This window comes from Typopeltis vanoorti, chromosome 21, assembly GCF_054136105.1.
Source record: "Typopeltis vanoorti isolate ZY-2024b chromosome 21, IOZ_Tvanoo_1.0, whole genome shotgun sequence".
Taxonomy (NCBI): domain Eukaryota; kingdom Metazoa; phylum Arthropoda; class Arachnida; order Uropygi; family Thelyphonidae; genus Typopeltis; species Typopeltis vanoorti.
In genome coordinates this window covers 17,045,000-17,065,992 of record NC_143569.1, presented here as the reverse complement: position 1 = coordinate 17,065,992, position 20,993 = coordinate 17,045,000, and the positions used below count along the sequence as shown (strand labels likewise).

At 35.4% G+C, this 20,993-nt stretch overlaps 1 protein-coding gene across 1 annotated transcript in view; it reads left to right on the top strand.

Annotated features, from left to right (window-relative positions):
• The window catches only part of SdhA (succinate dehydrogenase, subunit A (flavoprotein)), a 311,617-nt gene extending 292,733 nt beyond the window's left edge, over positions 1-18,884 (top strand). Inside the window, exons 15-16 of the mRNA XM_090411417.1 lie at positions 16,363-16,473; positions 18,588-18,884. Of these exons, the coding sequence (XP_090267543.1) occupies positions 16,363-16,473; positions 18,588-18,674 (198 nt within the window). The 3' untranslated portion in view covers positions 18,675-18,884. The remainder of the gene's footprint in view (positions 1-16,362; positions 16,474-18,587) is intronic.
• The last annotated feature ends 2,109 nt before the right edge of the window (positions 18,885-20,993 follow it).

Here is a 20,993-nt window from a genome sequence, read left to right as displayed (position 1 = left end):
CATTCTTTTGTTTTTCTAGTCCATCTCCCATCACTGCATCTGGCACTATGGCCAGCCCATCTCCACTTAGCCTGTTTAATGTATTTTACAAATTGCTTAATTACAAATATCCTTGACACCTGTTTGAGATGTTATCCAGATATTTGTCTTTTTATCTCTTAATGTTATTTTTAGCATACCTCTCTCCATGCGATGTCGTGTTGTTCTCAGCTTTTTGTTTAGGGCTTCTGTTAAATTCTATGTTTCTCCCCCATATGTTAGGACAGTAAGTATGCACTGGTTGAAAGCTTTCCTTTTTAGACTCATAGGGATGTCAGTTCTGAATATGTCTCTCATTTTCCTATAAGCCATCCATCCTCTTTTCTTTGGCAATCCTCAATAATAATTGGCCCAAATATACATATGAATATATAACTTCTTCTATTTCATGGTTTTCGACTTTGACAGTTCTTTGGTTTATGTATTTATTCATCATTATTATTTTTTTTTAATCCAATTACTCTGGAGGCTTCATTTAACTGATTTAGCCTTTCTTCCAGATCTTCAAGATTATCTGTTATTAGAACAACATCATCTGCATTTGTCTATTCCTTTTGTTTCCCAATCAAGGCTTCTAAAGACTTCTAATTCAGCTGTGTAAATAGCTTTGGAGATATACCGTGCCAGATGCCTTTTTGTACTGGAAACTTTTCACTGTTTTTATATAAATTAATTACAGAAATTGCATTATTGTAAATATGTTTTAGTGTTTCAATATATGGTTTCTCAGTTCCCTGGGTTTCAAGAGCTTTTAGTGTTGCAGATGTTTTAATTGAATCAAATGCTTTCCGTAGTCTATATAGGCCAGACATAAGGGTTTATTGTATTCAATTGATTTTTCAATGAGCTGTCTTAATGTGTGAATATGGTCCAAAGTTTTGTAATTTTTCCTAAATCCAGCTTGTTCATAGGATTGCATTCCCTCAAGTTCAGATTTTATTCTACTATTTATAATTTTTGTGAAGACCTTATGTATGGTGGGGAGTAGGATTATAGGCCTGTAGTTTTTAATTTCTTCCTTATTACCCTTTTTAAAAATTAATATTAGAAGCAAATTGTTCCAAATTTTCTAAATTTTTCTGTTTTAGGCATTTTATTAAAGAGTTTAGTCAGCTGTTTGATGACAGGGCTTCCTCCCAGTTTTAAGAAGTCTACCATAATTCCAGCTTCTCCTGTGGCCTTTCCATTCTTCATTTCCCACAGTACCATTTCCACTTTGCCTTGTAAGATCTCAGGGGCATCGTATTCTTCCTCACTTTAGTTGATTCTTGGATGTCTCGGTTCTTGCCTTCATAGAATTCTTTTGATTATTACATCTCTATTTCTTATAAGTTCACCTTTTTTTTTTCTCTTCCAACTGATAATGTTCGTCTTAGGACCTTCATATTACTATTGTTCCTTTAATTTTCCGTACATCACCTAATTTCATTTTTCAGCCTTTTGTGTATAGTTTAACAATTTTTCTAATATTCTATTTTATTGGTGTCATTCAAATGTCTTCATGAGATCTAAGGTTTCCTGTCTTAGTTTTTCCTCTTTGGTGTCTTTTTACACCACTTAATTCAGGTACACAATTCAAGAGATATTTTGTTAAGATTTCATTAGCATCATCGATGGTAGTAGCTGTGTTTCCCAAGATTTGGGAAACAGTAATTCTTATATCTCCAGCCCAACAGACAAGACTGCTTGCCACCATTCTGTAGAAGGATTCCCCATTAGTTCTTTAGGATTACAGTCTAATATCTTTCAACTTATTTTTTGTGTTTATTGCAATTCTCATATTGTACTCAGACGATGTCTCTGGCAGATGAAATATTGGAACTGTTAAACATGCTTTTCCCTGTGCTACTTTCTTTCTTTCCATTAAATCATGACCTCTTCTACCAATAGGTTGTGGTTTATTATTATTATTGTGCGACACCTCCAACAAGTCCAAGGACCCATCACAGGGGGAGGCACATACTCTACTATGCTACACACACAACTACCATCAACATTTTTCGATATGAGAGATGAATTGTATCATTTGGTGTGAGCAACATTTTACTCATTAGAGGTTAGAAGTGGTTTGTGTAAGTCTTATGTTTGATCCCTAGAGTAGGGTTTCTGGGTTATGTAAAAAAAAACCCTTAGAGCCCAGCTCGATACTATAGGTTAACCTTTCATGGATTGGAGGTCCTTATAAAAATGAAAAAAAAATACAAAGTATTTGTACATGGAAAGAAAACTGTGTACTAGGGTGTGCTGAAAAGTTGATAATCACCGTGAAGGAATTGAGGTAGAACCATTTATCAGAACTTTTCATCCCCCCCCCCCCCCCCATGTGTGTGTGTGTGTATATTCCAGATGTGCAGTGCACACTCAGAGAATAGATATCACTGATATTATTTTTGCATTTATTCCTGTTAAAGACCCCTAATTGTTTCGTGGCTTTGCGTGATTTCTAAAATTAAACACAATATACTAATGCTTCATGAAAATGATACTTTTGTTGTTGTAAACATTGCACCACATTCGTGTTAATAGCCTGGGTGGTTACAAAGATGACATAGGAGGTGAACTTCATAGCATTTCAATTTTAAACTACCCAGAAGGCAAAGCACCTGGAAATCAGTGACGCTGATTGGTTATTGTGTCAACATCCAATTGAACGTTGTCATTTGTTTCCTGAGTTTCATCTGTTTTGTGTGCATGAAGTGTGAACTGACATAGACAAGTTTTTCATATATATATATAGTTTTCTAGAAATAACTTTTTTCCCCAAATTTACAATGAGAAACAATGTTTACGATCTACTGAATGCCAGCACTTTTGCGGATTGTATGATTGTAGTTGAAGAAGGTAAGTCTCATCCTCCTCTTCATAATGTACTATTATATTTACACCTATGCGTAATTCAAATATACAATAGCATCTCCTTCCTTATTGTTTTCTAATATATCTTAAACACATTGCTTCCCTACTCTGTGCAGATTTGGTTACAACTAGTGAAATTCTATATAACCCTTTCAAAAGTTTGTAAGTCTCAGTCATATCACCCCTTTCTCCTGTTTGCTAGTGTCTGCAACCTGTAAATTCTCAATCTGTCTTCACCATCAGTATTCCACCTGATATCATTTTTAACACTCTCCTTTGCACTTTCTGCTGTATCAGAGTGACCATGGAAACCAGAGTTGCACAATAGTTCCAATGAGGTTTTATCAAAGCCTTGTACAGATGCAAAATGATATCCTTTTTTTTTTTACTGTACTTCAACTTCCTGCTACTAAAACTCCAAGATCCCTAGCCACATCAGTTTCTTGAAGCATAATCTCACCAATATATGACATTGGATATCTAATCAAAGTGCATAAACCTTACATTTATTAACACTGAAATGAAAGCCATTTTCATATTCCACAATTCCTATTCAAATTATTCTACAAGTACTGCATATCAACAGCACTTCTGATCACCCTACCTATCTTTGCATCATCAGCAAATAGCTGTATGTCGCATGTCAAATCCTTCCCAATGTCATTAACATACAGATTGAATAATAATAGATCAAGGACTGATTCTTGAGGCACACCACTTGTTATCTTGAATCATGAGGATTCACCCCCTCCCCCATCAACTTTTTGATATCTGTCAATCAGCCATCCTCTTATCCATTCTAATAGTTTTCAATCCACTACCATATTCTCCAATTTATGCAACAGTCTTCCATGCTGTATTCTATCAAAACCCTTAGCAAAATCCAAAAATATCATTATGTATCCATTCTCCTTGTCTAATTCAGTGGTAACGTTATTATAAAAGGTAAGTGGCTAGACTTTCCTTTAGTAAACTAATGCTGTTCCTTTCCTTGCAAAGTAGAGATTCACTGTCAACCCTTTTCTGAATGCAAGTCCTAACCAACCTTTCAGAAAAGGGTTGACAGTGAATCCCTTGTGCAATGGGATTACCATACATTCTTTCCATTCCTGTGGAAACTTCCGTGTTCTGAGACCCCACTTTGTCCAAGTCAAAAGTCTATGAATCCCCTGAAGGGAATTAGCATCAGCAGTGATGCTTATAATTCTCCCCATATAGCCTAATCAAAGAAATAGCCAGTTCAGCTGAAACACTCTTTAGTTTGTGCAACAGCTCTAATACCTCCTCTTCATTCAGTTTATTTATTTATTCATTCATATGGAGTTTCCTCCCTTTTCTCCCCCATCCTTATTGGGGTCCCCCTCATGGGGGGTTAAGTATTTATGGCTGTAGATCCATGTGTGTGTTCATGGGCCCGGTTTGCCTGCTTGCGGGGGGGGGGGGGGGGGGGGCTGCTGTCCACACCCAAGACCGGCTAACTTGGCTATGGCTGAGGAAGATCCTTAAGCTCCTCACTTCTGCGACGGAAATTGAGCCCAGGACACTCCTTCCCCAGGCATATGGTTGCGAAGCGCAAAGCCACTAGGCTAACAGCGCAGACTCTTCATTCAGTGAAGAGGAGGTATTAGAGCTAGTAGTAGTGAACACAATGTTGCATACACTAGGTTGATGGCTTTTAGCAAAATGGGCACTCATTAGTTGAACAACCTCTTCTGCATCTGCCACCCTTACACACAGTGATCGTCTTTCTTCTATGATTTAATTTAGTGTAAGGTCTTATTTAAAACTTTATAATTTGCATGCTCTATTTAATAAATTATTATTAACAAGTAGCAGCATTTGTTAGGGAGAATCTGTTGTACCTCTAATTTTCACAAACACCTGTCTCCCTTATTAAAAACTGATATAATTTTAGCCATTGTTTGCATTTTCAGTTCCTAATTCTTCTTTATTCAGTGTTGGGTCATAGTAGAGCATCCCTTTTTTGATGACTGAATAGAATGTTAGGGGATTGACTAAGAAAAAAGAAGGGGAAAAAGGGGGAAGGATAGCAGTAATAACTGGAGGAAAAGATAAAAATATGTATGTATATATAAAATGTAAACTTATTACTGTTATAACATACTATGTACCCTTGTGGGTATGGTACATAACAGATATTTGATGATAATGATGAGAAAAAAATTAAAGGAAACTATAGAAATGAATGATCAGAATTAAGAGAGATACTTTAATTAAAGAATAATAAACTAAGACTGAAATTTGAAAGAGTCTACTTGACAGTAAGAAATAAAGAAAGATGTAAATTATTTCAAGAAATTACATTTACAAAATATTAATTAAAAGAAAACTTTAATCAATACTTTCTGTATTTCGGCAATTTTTCCATTGCCATCATCATGCGAACATAAACTATGATAAGTGCAAAGAGAGTAACTAATGTTGTCCCTAGAGTACTAAAGGTGCCTCCCTAGCGGGATAAATTGGGTTGTTTCGGCTGATATTTCTCATGATGCAAGCTTCCCAAATTTCTTGAGTTTTTGGGAAGTTTTTTAGATCTGAGGCTGATTCCATGAACAATCTTTCATATTTATATTTGCTGCGGTGTAGTAAAGTGGTTTTCTTCCATGGTCTGCAAGCCCAGAATGGCTATATTGGTTAAACCTGATGTAGTCTTTGTGTTCGGATATCCTGGTATTACCAGGCAGGATAGCTAATACCAGGATATCTGAACACAAAGACTACATCAGGTTTAACCAATATAGCCATATTGGTTAAACTTGGATAAAGGATTAAACTAATTTTATTATACTCTAACCGAGTGAAAAATAAACTTTCAACATCTTTAAATCCAGAGTAATTTATTAAAAAAGGGTGGCACACCATTTGGCAACTCCTATAGGTAGAGATGGCCTGCTAATGCTTCTGCCTGGTATCTCCACTTGGGCCTGGCTCCCACTGAAGAGACCTCAATAAAGGTCAAAACTAGTCTAGGTAGTGGCCATTCCCTTAATGCATAATGCATGCACATTAGACATATCCGCAAGGAGATGTGTTTTGCATTATAGGAGATACTGAGACAGGAGTGTTGGTATCTTGTTCCACCTTTGCAACGAGTTGCCCTGGTGTTGTATCACCTTACCTCAGTCCTGAAGATACTTTCAGGCACAAACTTTGTTTGCTCACACTTGGATAAAGGATTAAACTAAATTTATTATACTCTAACCAAGTGAAAAATAAACTTTCAACGGTAATCTTTCTGTTCCCATTCTGGTCACATGGCCAAACCAGGTGACCAGAATCGCAGTCTTCTTTCTTGTCTATTGTTATTTCTTGTTTCACTCCATCCAGCAGGGATACTCCAAGTAATCTTCTTAGCCAACCCATTTCAGTAGTTAATAATTTTAACCATTGTTTCATAGGTTCTTACTTTTATCGCTTGTTTGATGTCTCTTGACTTCCATATTTTTTTAAGTCATCCAAAAGTTTGGGATGCTTGAGTGATTCGTCTGTTTATATCTTTTGTAATTTCACCATTGTACTCAATTATCCCTCCATCAATTTCACTTTTCAGATTGGTGTTTCTTTTTCCTATTTGCATAATTTTTGTTTTGTCTAGTGTTATGTCTGTTATGTTATGTCCCCCTTGTATAATGCTATTTGATTTAGTGGTCACTACTCTTTCCTTTACCTTAATATATAAGTTGGACTCTGTCTGCTATCTTTGACCCTTACATATCCTTAAATCGTCTGCCTAACATTTGAGTATATGATCTTACTGCTAATCTGACAATCTCTAAATTTTGGGCCCCCAGAAAATACCTATTCCCTGATCTCGCTAAGTCATCCACATTCGCTCAGACAAATTTATTTCCTGTGCCAGCCTGGGCTTTAAGGACAGAGTCAAACTCAGCCTAAGGATGGTTATAGAGTATCAGATGCTACTAAAATAAATCGCTTGAAATCAGAAGCCGTAAGTTAGTCTGTTTGCAGTCATGCCCTCTTTCCTTTCTCACTTAGGATATCATCACCAGGTTTGTATTTTTATGAGGGGTCTAGGTCAGTCAACATGGTCAGAAAAACAAGCATGAATGGTAACATACAAATTTAATTACAATACAAAGACAAAATTGATATTAATGCTAGATTAAAACTCTTATGTTTCTCTCATTCTTAGATAACCATGGATTTCTTAATCTCTACAATACTATTCCTTTAACTTATGAAATATTTAGTTTACAACTTAATAGGAACCAGCTAGGTATTTGGCACATTATTAATCTCAAGTAGGTCATGACAGAATCCCCAGTAAATTAACAGTTCTCAGAATTCATTCTAATGGTAAAGAGTCATTCACATATATAATTCTTCATGCTTATCCTTATCATAAATTTCGAGTTACACTTTCTTCCGTTTCTGTTAGTCAAGTTCTCTAAAGGGCTAGAATATGTAAAAGTACTATCTACACTATCTCAGGTTCTTTCAGTATTTTCTCCGTCCTTCCTTCTTCCGAAGCTCTGGCTGCCTTGGTTCTGTTGTCACTTGGGAATCGGGTGCTCAGTTTCTTTACTTAGGATTTACGTCGATGATATTCCTTACCAACGGTCTGCGTTCAAAATTGACCATGCTCTGTGGCGGTGCCATACTGGGATTTCTCGGAGATCAGCTCTTAAAGATAAGAACTGAATCACGATAACCACTCGAAACACACGATGAGAATACAGGAACAAACAAAACGGGGGGGGGGTTCAATTCTGTGTTGCAGGTTTTATACCCCAAGAGCACCACCTTTCCGAGTTTGACCTATCCTTTTGCCCCCGACTGGGTGACTTCACCGTTCTTCATACGGGGCTTTCCAATTCTGGGAATGCATGCGTCTTGATGTTTTCTTAGAGGTAGCACCCACGGACGCTTATGTTGCTATTGTAGTATTGGGCGACCTTTGCCCCTTCTTACCGAATTGTTGGTATTCTTTCACGTGTAGAACTTCACTGATAATTACTCTCATGTGAGCCCTTATTGTTGACTTACAGTTACCATATTTTCTGGTGTATAAGACGTACCCAAGAAATTTAATACAATTTTCTGGAAAAAACCTAAACTTTAAAACTTTAAAGTATGATTTAAAAAAAAAAAAAAAAGGATAAAATAATAGGTAATTTTTAATAGTAAACTGACCTTTCAGAAACCTGCAAAACCCATGTCACTGTCATCCGACTCTTCTCTATCATCATTAATCTTATAATATAGATATAATTTTGTCTTCGTATTCTTTCGTCATTTTTTGACTGATTTTTATTTTTTGTATGCATACAAAGTCCACTGCGTTTCATGAAATGGTAGCACCATGATGCACCACCTTTAAAATCTTCAATGTTATGCTCACAGACTACTTTGACAGCATGTGTACGAATCATTTTTGTTGAAATGGCAATGCCATTTTGCCGATTTTCTTGCACCCATTTCAAAACTTCGGTCTCTAGTTCTGGCCACTTCACAATTTTTCCACAGAACGTGGAAAAATTGTGAAGTGGCCAGAACTAGAATTGTGAAGTGGCTTTTCTTAACGCAAATTGTACAAAATCTCCTTCTGACCATGCCAAGTTCTAATCATTTTTTCTGTAGGCAGAGGTCCAAAATGTCTTTCAGCTTCCCTATTCCGTGTTCTTCCGCATATTTTACAACCTGCAATTTGTAACTTGAAGTATATGAATGTCGCCTGTTTTTTTCCATCACTAAAATCTATGGGGAAATATCAAACTGAACACAAAATATCTCAACACGTCAATTCAATACTGATAAACATCGGTAACTGATTACTTGGAAAATATATTAATGAACTTGAATAGGGGCTCCCCGTTATTAGCCAGTGACGCGCTAGAAGTCGCGCATCAATTTGATTGCACCATTAACCGCCTACAAAGATCTTGGAACATAAAAAGGAGTGCATATGACTTTGAAAAGAGGAAACAATCTTTACCTAAGACACATCCCATTTTTAAGATGATTTTTTAAGGTCTGGTGACAGCTTGCATCCCTGTCTTACTCCGCTCTCTGTGTGGAACCAGTTAAGATGTCCTCCACTCATACCTCACTTTTCTCTTAGATTCTTTCATAGTTTTCAATAGTTCTCTTCTACAGATTGAATCAAATGCCTGACGAACGTCTATGAAATTTATATAGCAATTTTGGTTGTACTCTAGTGTCTTTTTTATTAGCTGCCTTAAGGTGAATAGTTGATCAATTGTATTTGTCCTGCTTGTTCTTCTCCTAATGCTAGTTCTATATATATTTTAATTTGTTTCTGGAGTACTTTCATAAAAACCTTACTTGAAACAGTAAGTAAAGCTCGGATACTTTTGGGATATTCATTAGTAATTTTGATGATAATAAACATACCTGGAGTGCTTAAGGGTCAAAGCTGTATAACTGAGAGGAGACCTCCACATAGCCTTTAAAGGAATGCGGAGAACCGACCAGGGCTTCTGACCTAATGTCCAATCCTCACCTTCTCGTGGTGCACCCTGTTGGGTATCTACTTTGATACTGAACGAACGAGGATGGGCTGGCAATTTGGGATTTAGCCGACCAAATTGTATTCTTATTGGTTAAACCAAAATAAAAAATGATGGTACAACATGACAAAATTTCATGCCGGCTGGGGCGTCGCCCGGTTAAACAAGGCCCCCGTTGTTTTCGCCAGGGAACCAGGGCGAACAGCGAAAAGTCAGCTACTGGAACAAATCTGAAAACAAACCCCAACTCAACATCACCAGAGTTAAAGATCGGTACTATCAATGTAAGAAGCCTGAATGGCAAAGAAAGGGATCTAGCTGAGGAATTAGATAAGTACTAGATCGACATAATAGGGGTGACTGAAAGAAAAAAGACCAAAACTGGTGAGATCTTTCTGAGCAATAAATACAAAATGTTATATTCAGGCAATAACAATCAAGGAAAAGAAGGAGTAGCCATAGTATTCAACACAAAATACGAGGCTAATCTTCTTGAATGGCAGTCAGTCTCAAGTAGAGTAATGTGGGCAAATATGAGAATGGGGAACTAGACAATGAGACTTATTTGTGCCTATGGTCCCACAGAAGGTTCTACTAAGGTAGAAGTGGAGGAATTTTTTGAGGCTTTAGAAAAAGCAACTGACACAATGAAAAAGGAAAAGTTGGTCCTTGTTGGGGATCTAAATAGTAGAGTAGGAAATGATTGTGAGACATACAAAAATATTTTGGGAAAATTTGGAGAAAAGAGCAAAGCTAATAATAATGGCAAATATCTGTTGGATTTCTGCTCAGGACATGGACTGGTTATTACTAACACCATGTTCCAACATAAAAATGTGCACAAATTCACATGGAGAGAAGAGGCTAGGAATAAGAAAAGTCTCATTGACTATGTTATTGTTGATAGTGATGTTTTCTCCCTGGTGCAGGACACCAGAGTGTACAGAGGATTTGAAATTGGAAGTGATCACTATTTAGTCTTGAGCAGGATAAAATTGAATTTCATATTGAAAAGAATAACATGTAAGAAAGTTTTAAAGCGAATAAAAGTTGAGCAGCTCTCAGATGTAAACTGTAGACTAAAATACAGAAATATTATTGAAAAGAAAATGAAAGAGTTTGAGAACAGGAATCAAACCTTGGAGATTCAGTGGCAAACTCTGAAGGAAACATTGATTGATTCTGCCAGAGAGGCATGTGGTGAGGTTGTGTGCAAAGATAAAAAAAATCAGAACTCCCCGGTGGACACAGGAAGTTAAAGAGGCAGTGAAGGAAAAGAAGAAAGCATACCAAAAGTTCCTGGCAAATAAGTCAGCTTTTACTCTTACAGAATACAGAGACAAATGTAAGAAAGCTAAACAGTGTGTAAAACTAGCTAAACAAAAGTCATGGGAGGACTTTGGCAAGAATATAGAAAATAAATATCAAGAAGGTGGCAAAATATTCTGGAGGTTGTTGAAGAAGCATAGGAATGGAGGAAAGAGTGCTGTAAAAGGAATTAGAGATGATAAAGGTGAAATGAAAACAGGAGAAAAAGACATTCTTGAAGTATGGAGTAATTACTTTGAAAAAGTAATTGGGTGAAAGGGGTGAAAAGATTGGAGGCAGTTTACTGCATTGGTGGAACCCTGCTCCAGGAAATTGATGTGGCACGAGATTTAGGAGTGTTGGTGGATAGGGAATTGAAATTTAGGGGACACATTGCAAAAGTGACCAAAACAGCTCATCAAATCACTTGGTTGCTGAAGAATACATTGACAAGCAGAGACAAGCAGGTTATTGTTCCTCTCTATCGAGCCTTGATAAGACCCCATCTAGACTACTGTGCTCAGATTTGGTCACCTAGGTTTCTTCTTGATGGGGAGGATGTGGAGAGGATCCAGAGGCGAGTGACCAAGATGATAGCAGGTCTGTGGAATGAACCGTATGAGAACAGGTTGAGGATTTGTGGGTTGCAAAAATTGGTTGATAGGCGGAGGAGGGGAGATATGATTGAGACATTCAAATTACTGAAGGGTTTCTATAAAATTAATTCAGAAGATATTTTTGAGAACAGGGCTGGTTGTGGGAGGACTAGGGTACATCCATGGAAACTGGGCAAAAGTGTGGTTAGTAAAGGTGTTAGAGCTGGGTTCTTTACTTTTAGAGTAGTGAATGAGTGGAATGCGCTCCCTGAGTCTGTAGTGGATGCTGTGACAGTGAATGAGTTTAAGGCGAGGTATGATAGATACTGTATGAATGTCAGATAGTTGTGATGAATATGATTTGGGGCCTCCCTCGATGAGTCTAATGACTCCCTGGAGTTGCCCGTAATAATAGTAATAAAACTGCTAAATGAAACAAGCAGTGATGACAGCACAGTGATAAAAAAACACTGACCAGGCATGCAGTCAGGAATACATATCCATACTTGAAGTAGAAAAAGCCATCAAAGGCTTGAAATGTGGAAAGGCAGCAGGAGTAGATGATATTCGACCAGAAATGCTGAAGTATGGTGGTATAAGAGTCTTACAGTGGCTGCATTGCATAGTTCAGAAAGCCTGGACAGAGGGACGAATTCCCGATGATTGGAGTAGAGCTCTCATAGTACCCATATATAAAAAGGGAAATAAAACTGAATGCGAGAATTACAGTGGTATTTCCCTACTGAGTGTTCCTGGCAAGATCTATGCAAGTATACTTGAGAAACGGTTGAGAAGAATTGTGGAAGAAAAGCTTGGTGAAGAACAAGCTGGATTCAGGCCAAATAGAGGCTGTCAGGATCAGATCTTCACTTTACGACAAATAGTCGAGAAAGCATGGGAATATAACAAAGATCTGTATTTAAGTTTTGTCGATTTGGAAAAGGCATATGACAAGGTGCCAAGAGAGAAGCTATTCAATATGCTGCAGTTATATGGTGTCAATGGGGCATTATATCAAGCAATACTTAGTCTTTATTTGAGTTGTGAGTCAGCCGTTAGAATTGAAGGAAGTAGAGGAAGATGGTTTAATGTTAAATCTGGTGTGAGACAAGGATGTACATTATCCCCTCTGTTATTCATTATCTATATGGATCACATTATGAAGGAATGTGGTATTAAACCTGATATCAAAATTGGAGATGTTAATGTCAGCTCTTTGCTTTATGCGGATGATGTTATACTTCTAAACAAATCCGCTACAAGTCTGCAAGATTCTCTGACTAAATTGAATAGCTGTTGTAATAGATATGGTATGAAGGTCAGCAATAAAAAGACAAAGACAATGAAAATAGGCAGAATCATTGAAAATGTCAACTGTGTTGTGAATGGAGAACCTGTGGAACAAGTAAAACATTTCAGCTACTTAGGCACAATTTTTTACTGAAGATGGTAAATTAAATATAGAAATAGACAACAGAATCAGCAAAGCTGGTATCGTGGGAAGTCAGTTGAATAAATTCATATGGAATAAGAAAGAAATTAGTCGGAACACTAAATTAGCTGTATATACAAGACTGTGTTCAAACCAATTTTAACTTATGGATCTGAGAGCTGGGTCAGAAGTAAAACACTTCTGACCAAAGACTAGAGACCGCAGATATGAGAGTCCTGAGAAAGATTAGAGGCGTGAACAGATGGCATCAATGGCAATATCATATTAAAAATGAGGATATTAGGAAAGAACTTGACATTGTCAGCATCCAGGAATGCATTAGCAGAGCTAATCTCAGGTGGTATGGTCACTTAAATAGAATGGGAGAGGAAAGATTAGCAAAACAAGTGTTCTCTGCCAGGTTGGCAGGAAAACGACCCAGAGGAACACCAAGATATAGGTGGATTGATACGGTACAAAGTGCCTTAGACGATAGAAATATAAGATCTGATAATGTTGGAGTCTTGACAAGTAACAGACTGATTTGGAGGAAAATTGTAGATAGGAAGTTAGTAATGATGTAATTTTTTCATGTAGTACTGTCATATCCTGTACACCCCTTGAGGGTACATGGCAGGAATTTGATGATGATGATGATAAACATACCTTATACAACGTACAGAAAGAATGAGTGAAGGAAGACTCCTGAAAGAGAGAGGATGGATGGTCTTTGAAAAGATGAATTATAAACATGTTAACACAAGAATATTTTAATGTTTGTCAAATATTTTAGTCTGAAACTAACAGACTATCCTCAGTGGCTTGATAGGAATAGTTTTTACAAGGTGGAATACAAACAATTGATCATTCAAAAGCAGAACGAGCCTCTTGATGTTACATTGCTAAGCATTAAAGAGAAGTAAATTTCATCAGTGATGAGTAAATTATAGGTATTAATTAACAATTTCATATAACAATCTTAATTTATAAATTCAATTAAAAATAACATTAGACTAATGTAAGAATTAAAGGTCTCAATTAAAAAAAAAAAAAAAAAAGTTATCCAGATTAAACTTTCCCATATTTTTGACAAGGATATACAGTCATTTCAATTCAAGTTAGGGCATTGAAGTAAGGCCTCAGCACTCTCTTTGAATAGGCTTTCAAATTTATAGCAACATCTGTGTAGAAGGCGAGTCTTGGACCAGAGAATGTTGTGGCTTGTCTCTATCCCGTGCTGTGCCATTCCAGACTTATCGGATTTGTTGTGAAGAATGTATGACTGATGTTCTTGTATTCTTTTTTTCTATAGCGCATCCTGTTTGTCCAGAGAGTGACAGATTGCAGTTACAAGGAACTTGATATACACCATGCAGACACATAGTTGAGTGTTTATCTTTTGAAGAGGGAAAATAGGTGGCTGTTAAATCATATTTCTTCATAATTCTTGAAATTGATTCTGAAATCCCAGAAATATATGGAATTGGAACTCTATTGATTCTTTGTTGTTCTGGATTGGATTGTAGGAATCGAACAGATGTTGTATAGTTTTTTTGGAGAAGCCATTTAATTTCATGTGCTGTTTGATAGTTGAAAGTTCTTTCTGTAATTCATGGGGAGTTGAGCAATTAGTTCTAGCTTGTCAAATTAAACATTTTATGATTCCTGGTTTTTATAAGGATGATGGACAGATTGTTTGAGAATGTAATGTCCAGTGGGTTTTCTGTAAACTGTTGTTGTCAGAATACCTGAAGGTGAGCGGATGAGGAGGATGTCTAAAAAGGATAACTTGTATTTTTCAATCTGCATGGTAAACTTAATACCAATGATGTAAGGAATCTCTGTTGTGAGGCCACACTGAAAAGATGTCTATATATCTAACCCAAAAGAGGGAATATAGATGAAAACAAGATGTCTTCTAGATGTTCCAAATAAAAGTTGGCTAAAACAAGTGAAAGTGGACTTCCCATGGCCATTCCTTCCACTTGGTTGTAGAATTTATTTCAGAGTGCAACACGAAATCAAATAATTTTACGACATCTTATGGAAAGATGTCAGCAAGTAATTGTAAAGTCTCTTTGAGAGGTACGTTAGTATATAGAGATTCTACATCGAAGCTCACCACAAGATCAGTAGGTTGTAAGGAGATATTTTTTAATTTATTTAAGAAAAAGAACGTGATTTTCCTATATGTGATTTCAATAATTTCGCTAAATATTTAGCTATGCAATAAGTAGGTGAATCAATATAGTCACCTATAGGACAGAGAGGAATGTCTGTCTTGTGAATTTTTGGTAGACCATAAAATCTAGAAGGTCTTACAAAATGTGTTTTTAACCTTTCTATAATGTCTGCATCTAAACTTATCACCTCATCTAGAAGGGAATTTAATTTCTTCAGTTGCCTGTTGGTAGGTTCGTGATCAAGAGTTCTTGGTATGTTGAGTGATTTCAAAGTAAAAGAGAAATTTTTCTTTTGTAGTTTGAAGAATCCATAATTACTGTCGCTTCTAGATGTAGACACTATAGAAAGTGTCTCTCAAGAATAGAATTTGAAAAGATGGGAAGAGGCCACTAGGCCTATTACCTTATAAATGAATACCAATACAGCATTTGAATAAATCTGAGTTTTAATTCCAAATCGCATTTTTTATTTACCATTTGTCATTATCATCATGCATATCAAGGATTTAGGTCTAGCATGGCTTGTTCCGGCCTTAGAAGTCATCGTTTAAGAGGATGTCCTGGTTTTCTTTTTCCTAATGGCTTGTACTTTAAGGCTTGTTTTGGTAATCTTTCTGTTTTCATTCTTTGAACATGTTCCATCCATTTGTGTTTATATTTTTTAATTTTTTCTATTACTGGTTCTTGGTTAATTCTTTCATAATTTCTTTGTTTCTTTTGTGATCAAATAGGATATACTTTGCAATTTTTCTCATAAACTTAATTTCTGCTGTTGTTAATCTTTGTCTTTTTGTTTTATTGTCCAGATTTTGCTTCCATACATTAAGACTGGTAGGGCTAATGTATTGTGTACTTTTAGTCTGGTTTGTTTTTGAACTAGGTTTTAGAATATCATTTGTATTCTAAAAAAAAGCTATCCATCTTTAAAAATGCTGTGCACAAAATAAATGTTGGTATTTATTGATTTGAAAAAAAAAAAAAGAGGGGTAAGAAACTTTGGAATGTTAAGCTCTATGGCTGATATGCACCACACTCCCCTAAATAAAATTACTTTTTTTCTCCCTTTTTATATTAGCATAAAATTTTGCACGGAAGTATTACTTACCAAGCTCTATAATTGATCAGAAATTGAGATCCAATATCCACATCAGACACAAAGAAAAAAAAAAGTGTAAAAGCTTCGAACAGACCCTCAGAGTAGCAGGAAAATGGAACTGCATTTTCTGTGTATCAGTAGAAATAGAAAGTTTGCATATGTAAAGGAGAAAAGCAAAACTTAATCTTTGGGGTGACATTAGCACTGTAATATGATATTAAGGCAACATTTTCCCAAATGTAAATAATATTAACATTTAAATTGTAAATTAGGGGGAAAAAATTAAAAGCTTACTTGTAATGTTCAAGTTTATTTGAAACTATCAATCACTTTTCAGGATCGTATTGATGAATATGACTACTCAAAACCTGCAGATGGACAGAAGAAACGATCTTTCAATGAGCACTGGAGGAAACACACATTGTCAACAGTGGACAAAAATGGAAAGGTTAGTAAAGGTGGTTTCATCATTACTAGTAAAATTATAATTTTTTTGTCGAGATATGTAGGTTTTTTTTTAATGCAGTAGATTGTGTCTATTACAGCCAGTAAGTATTCTCTATTTCTGTTCAGGTTATTTCGTATGCTGAAATTTCTTGTAAAAACAGCAGCAATTAATTAATCAGTTTACTTTGTTTCTTCTTGAATTATTTTAATTCCTTTGGTTACAAATGATTCCATTTCTAATTTTATAACTTGAATAAATTTGCTGACCTCAAAGAAATGTGTTTACATCATTCCCAAGCATCAAACAGGTGCTTGCAGTCACACTGCAAAATGGGATCATAATCAAAAATAGATATGCTATAGCAAAAAGAATTGCAGAATTTTACTCAGTATTATAACAGGATGACAAATTAAAGACAACTACAAAATAACTGAAGTGCCACAGATTCTATCAAAATCTATGTGAAGCAGGTGAGGATGGCTTTACAGCTGAACTTCTAAAAGTGGGAGGGTATTGATAATCTGCAAAATCCCAGCAAAACTATTTCTTATGTCTGAAGAAAAATGATGTACCAAGAACATGGAAGAAGAAGGCTATCCTAATTCTGATAAATAAAAAAGGTGAAGTAGAAGACATAATGAACTACTGATCCATCAGTCTATTATCGGTGGTTTACAAAGTCTTGGCCTAAACCACCTGTTCTTTTGGCACAACCAAAAGAACAGGTAGGTTTTCAAAGTAGCTTTACCACAATTGATCATATTCAAGTTGTACAACAGATTATTGAACTGTGTAATGAATATCAGTTACCGTTATGTCTTGGTTTTATTGATTATGAGAAAGCCTTTGATTCAGTAAAAACGTGTGCAATACTTAAAGCATTACAAATTCAAGTGGAGGAGTCATACACCAATGCATTTCAGTGGAAACATCTTTGTGGAAATAGATTAGTATAAGACATGGTGATTATCTCCAAATTTATTCACAGCATGCCTAGTAGAAATATTCAAACTTCTTCATTGGAAAGAGAAAGGTCTGAAGATAAATGGAAGATATTTAAGTCATTTATGCTTTGCAGATGACTTTCTTTACTTCAACTGTGCATGAATTACAGACTCATATCTATGAACTTTAAATTGCAAAACAGCTGCCCTAAAAATAAACCTAAAGAAGATCCAAGTTATGTTCAATAGCTATGTCCAACCAGAAATAATAATCAATAATGATGAAATTAAACAAGCAGATATCATGAATGAAATTAAGACGCACAATGATGGAAAGCATTTGGAATATTACAGTCAATATTTAAAAGCAAACTCCTATTATGCCTGAAGAAAAAAGTTTTTAACCAATGTATTCTTCCTATATTGATATAGCTGTGAAACATGGACATTAAATGCAAAGAAAATTCAAAAATTAAGAACACAACTTAGTATGGAAAGAAGCATGAGGTATCATACTTCTTTCCTGGTATCACAAGACTGGATCACAAAGGAATACATGGATAAGAAATCAAACCGAAGAGTGAAACAGCTGAAGTGGCAGTGGGTTGGGCTTATTGCTTGAAGACAAGATCAACGATGGACAAAAGAATTACTGGATTGGATTCCGCAAGAGGAAAATTGACCACAATGCCAAATATTGGATTGACTACAGAGTGACATGGGAAAGGAGATCCAAGGACAGTTTTGGAGTAACTTTGGAAAGGCCTTCATCTAACAATGGATTAACAAAGAATGATATATACATTAGCTGTGAAGTTTTATTTTTAAATGTCATTGATTGAAATAGGAGTGACTGCATAGTGTGGTCATACAAAAGGTCTGCAGTTTGGTGATGACAGATAAGAAATTCCCACCGAACAAGTTGTGATTTCTTACAAATAAAGATGGGGGAAAAAAGCCTCTTGAACTTAGAAAATACACAGAAAAGTTAGAGGTCAGTGTTTATTTTATTTAATATCCCATTTAATAAGTTTAACTAGTCTACTACTGTTTTGGTATTAGCCAATTAGAAAAGTTAAATTAGTAACATTTTTAATAATTTTCTAATTAAACTGCATATTAAGCATTTTGATATGCAAATATCTAAACAATTGGCTTGCTTTTTTTTAGGTCGGCTTACATTATCGACCTGTCATAGACCACACTTTAGACAGCCACGAGTGCTCAACTGTTCCACCAGCTATTAGGGCTTATTAAATGGTGCTGATAAGAGTTTGTGAATAGCCAGCTAAATATTTTTAGTTATGAAATGAAGTAGTATGCCACAACAGTAGCAGTGCACCACTGCCAATGTGGTCCTCTACACCACAAACTGTTGTAGTCTTTCACCATCTCATATGTTGTATATGTTGTATAATGCAGGAGTTTGTTAATGTAGTTTGTTAATAAAAAAGAAAAAAGCTAGGCTTTTCTTATACTGTTTCTTTTCAGGATTGGTCATCTACATATACAACTGGACAGTATATACTTTTAAAATTTTTACTAAGCTCTCAACAAACTATTACTTATTCATTCAACCTATTATTTTTTTTTTTTTACCAAAAAAAAGAATTTAGTCATCTGGTTATTTAAGTTGGTCTCAACTTCTTTAATGTGCTGGCTCTACTCCTCTAATATTTAACATTTGATTTCTTTCATTATCTCACTCCTCATAGCATAGATGAAAATGCTATCTTGAACTTTACATTGTAGTATGTGAGTTGGATTCTTCCCTTTAATACAACTTGGAAAAATCAGATAATTTTCAGAATATCAGGACAATCATTTTATGAAATATTTGTTCAAAATGTTCTCAATTTTTTCACCTAGGTTGTCCATTTGGTACAGATATTCATGTTTTTGTTATGGAACTCTTCCTTGTCTGATCTCCACGAATTTCTTGAGAAAATTAGTTCAGTAAACCTAAGAATTAAAAGATAACAGTCTTCCTTTGCTGGATGTTCTCATTCTGCAGTTTTCTGTATACAGAAAACCAACCCATTCTGGCAAATGCTGCTTCACATCATCACCCCTCTATCATAAATACTATAGTTTAAAGCTTTAATTGAGAGCACTCAGAATTTTAAAATCATATCTGTATTAAAAAAAGAAAGAAAGAAAATCAAATGTGGATTTTTTAGTAGCTTGAAATATATATTGTAATTCTCTTAATTTCAGTTTGGTCAAAAAATTAACTTTTTTTTTTTAAAGAGTGAAACATCAAAACTGATTTAAAGATCTCTGGGGGTGTGAAGATATTGAAATCTAAATTTTTAATGAAAGATGTAGAATTTCCTATAAATGCAGAGAAGATTAGCTAATATATCGATCGAGAGTTTATAATTCTTACTAGGAATCGACAAATTATACTGAAACTACTTGCCATGAAAAAAAAATTTACTTGCCTAAGATTACCCAGTATTTTAATGATGTCTCAATAAGTTCCACAAATGATTAATAGTACTGTATACTGTGACTAGAAACATTTTATTAAAAAAAAAAAAATTCTAAAACTGAGAACTTTATTAATAAGAGACCATACGATTTAATGAATACAATACAAATTGCCAACCAGTTCACTAGCTACTGTCTAGCATTATCAAGGCTCTACTGGTAAATACAAATGCACCAAGTTACATGAATACGTAAGCATTGGTACCTGTTATGCCGTTACATTTGATAATTCTCATTTGGAAGTGCACATGCGTTAGCCAGAATCCGATACATGACCACATGTTGTGTGGTTTTTCGCAAATCGTAGTTCTGCTAAGCTGAGAGAATTGATGAGATTTTTCCATATGTCTTTAAGAGTAGCACCTTGATTTCTATTTAAAATAATATTCTATTTTGTTCATTCTGCAGCCACTCACTATGGGCTAGAGTATTTGTCAAACCCTGTTTACAAGTTATTCAGTTCACATAGGTCTTAAACGAATACATTTTTTTATGCAACTTGCAAAGACTAAAGGCAAAGCATGATGAACCCTTAACTTTCTAACAGTTTCTTCTTCTGAGGAGACTATTAAGTTAATTTTTGATTGAGTCGAGTCTGTCAATGCATCAAAGTGGTACAATCTCGAAGTAGATTAAGTTTCCTAAAGTAGTTGTCTTTATCATGTACAACTGCATGCCCTTTGGCAGCTTCGCTAATAAAGCCTCAAAATCGTTTTCAGATAAATTAGTGAGAGGAGATACTGATTTAAATAAAACATGCTCCTTGAAACCTAATTTTAGTAGCTAAGGAATATGGGAGATTAAGAAGTCCTTTATCTATACCTAAAGTCCATAATAGGAATAGTTTTTGGAACTACAGCATAATCTCATTTTGACAATACAAAGATTTCTTCATTGGATATAGGACTACCTGAAATATTAATGACGAGTCAATCTGGTTGTTAAGCAGATTGACTCCTCAGATACTGAAATTTCTGAATATAACATTTAACTGTCATGAAAACCATTTCGTTCATGCTTACACGGTGATCAGAATACATTAGAAAATTATGGAGACAACTATTGTGTTGGAGCAAAACTGTC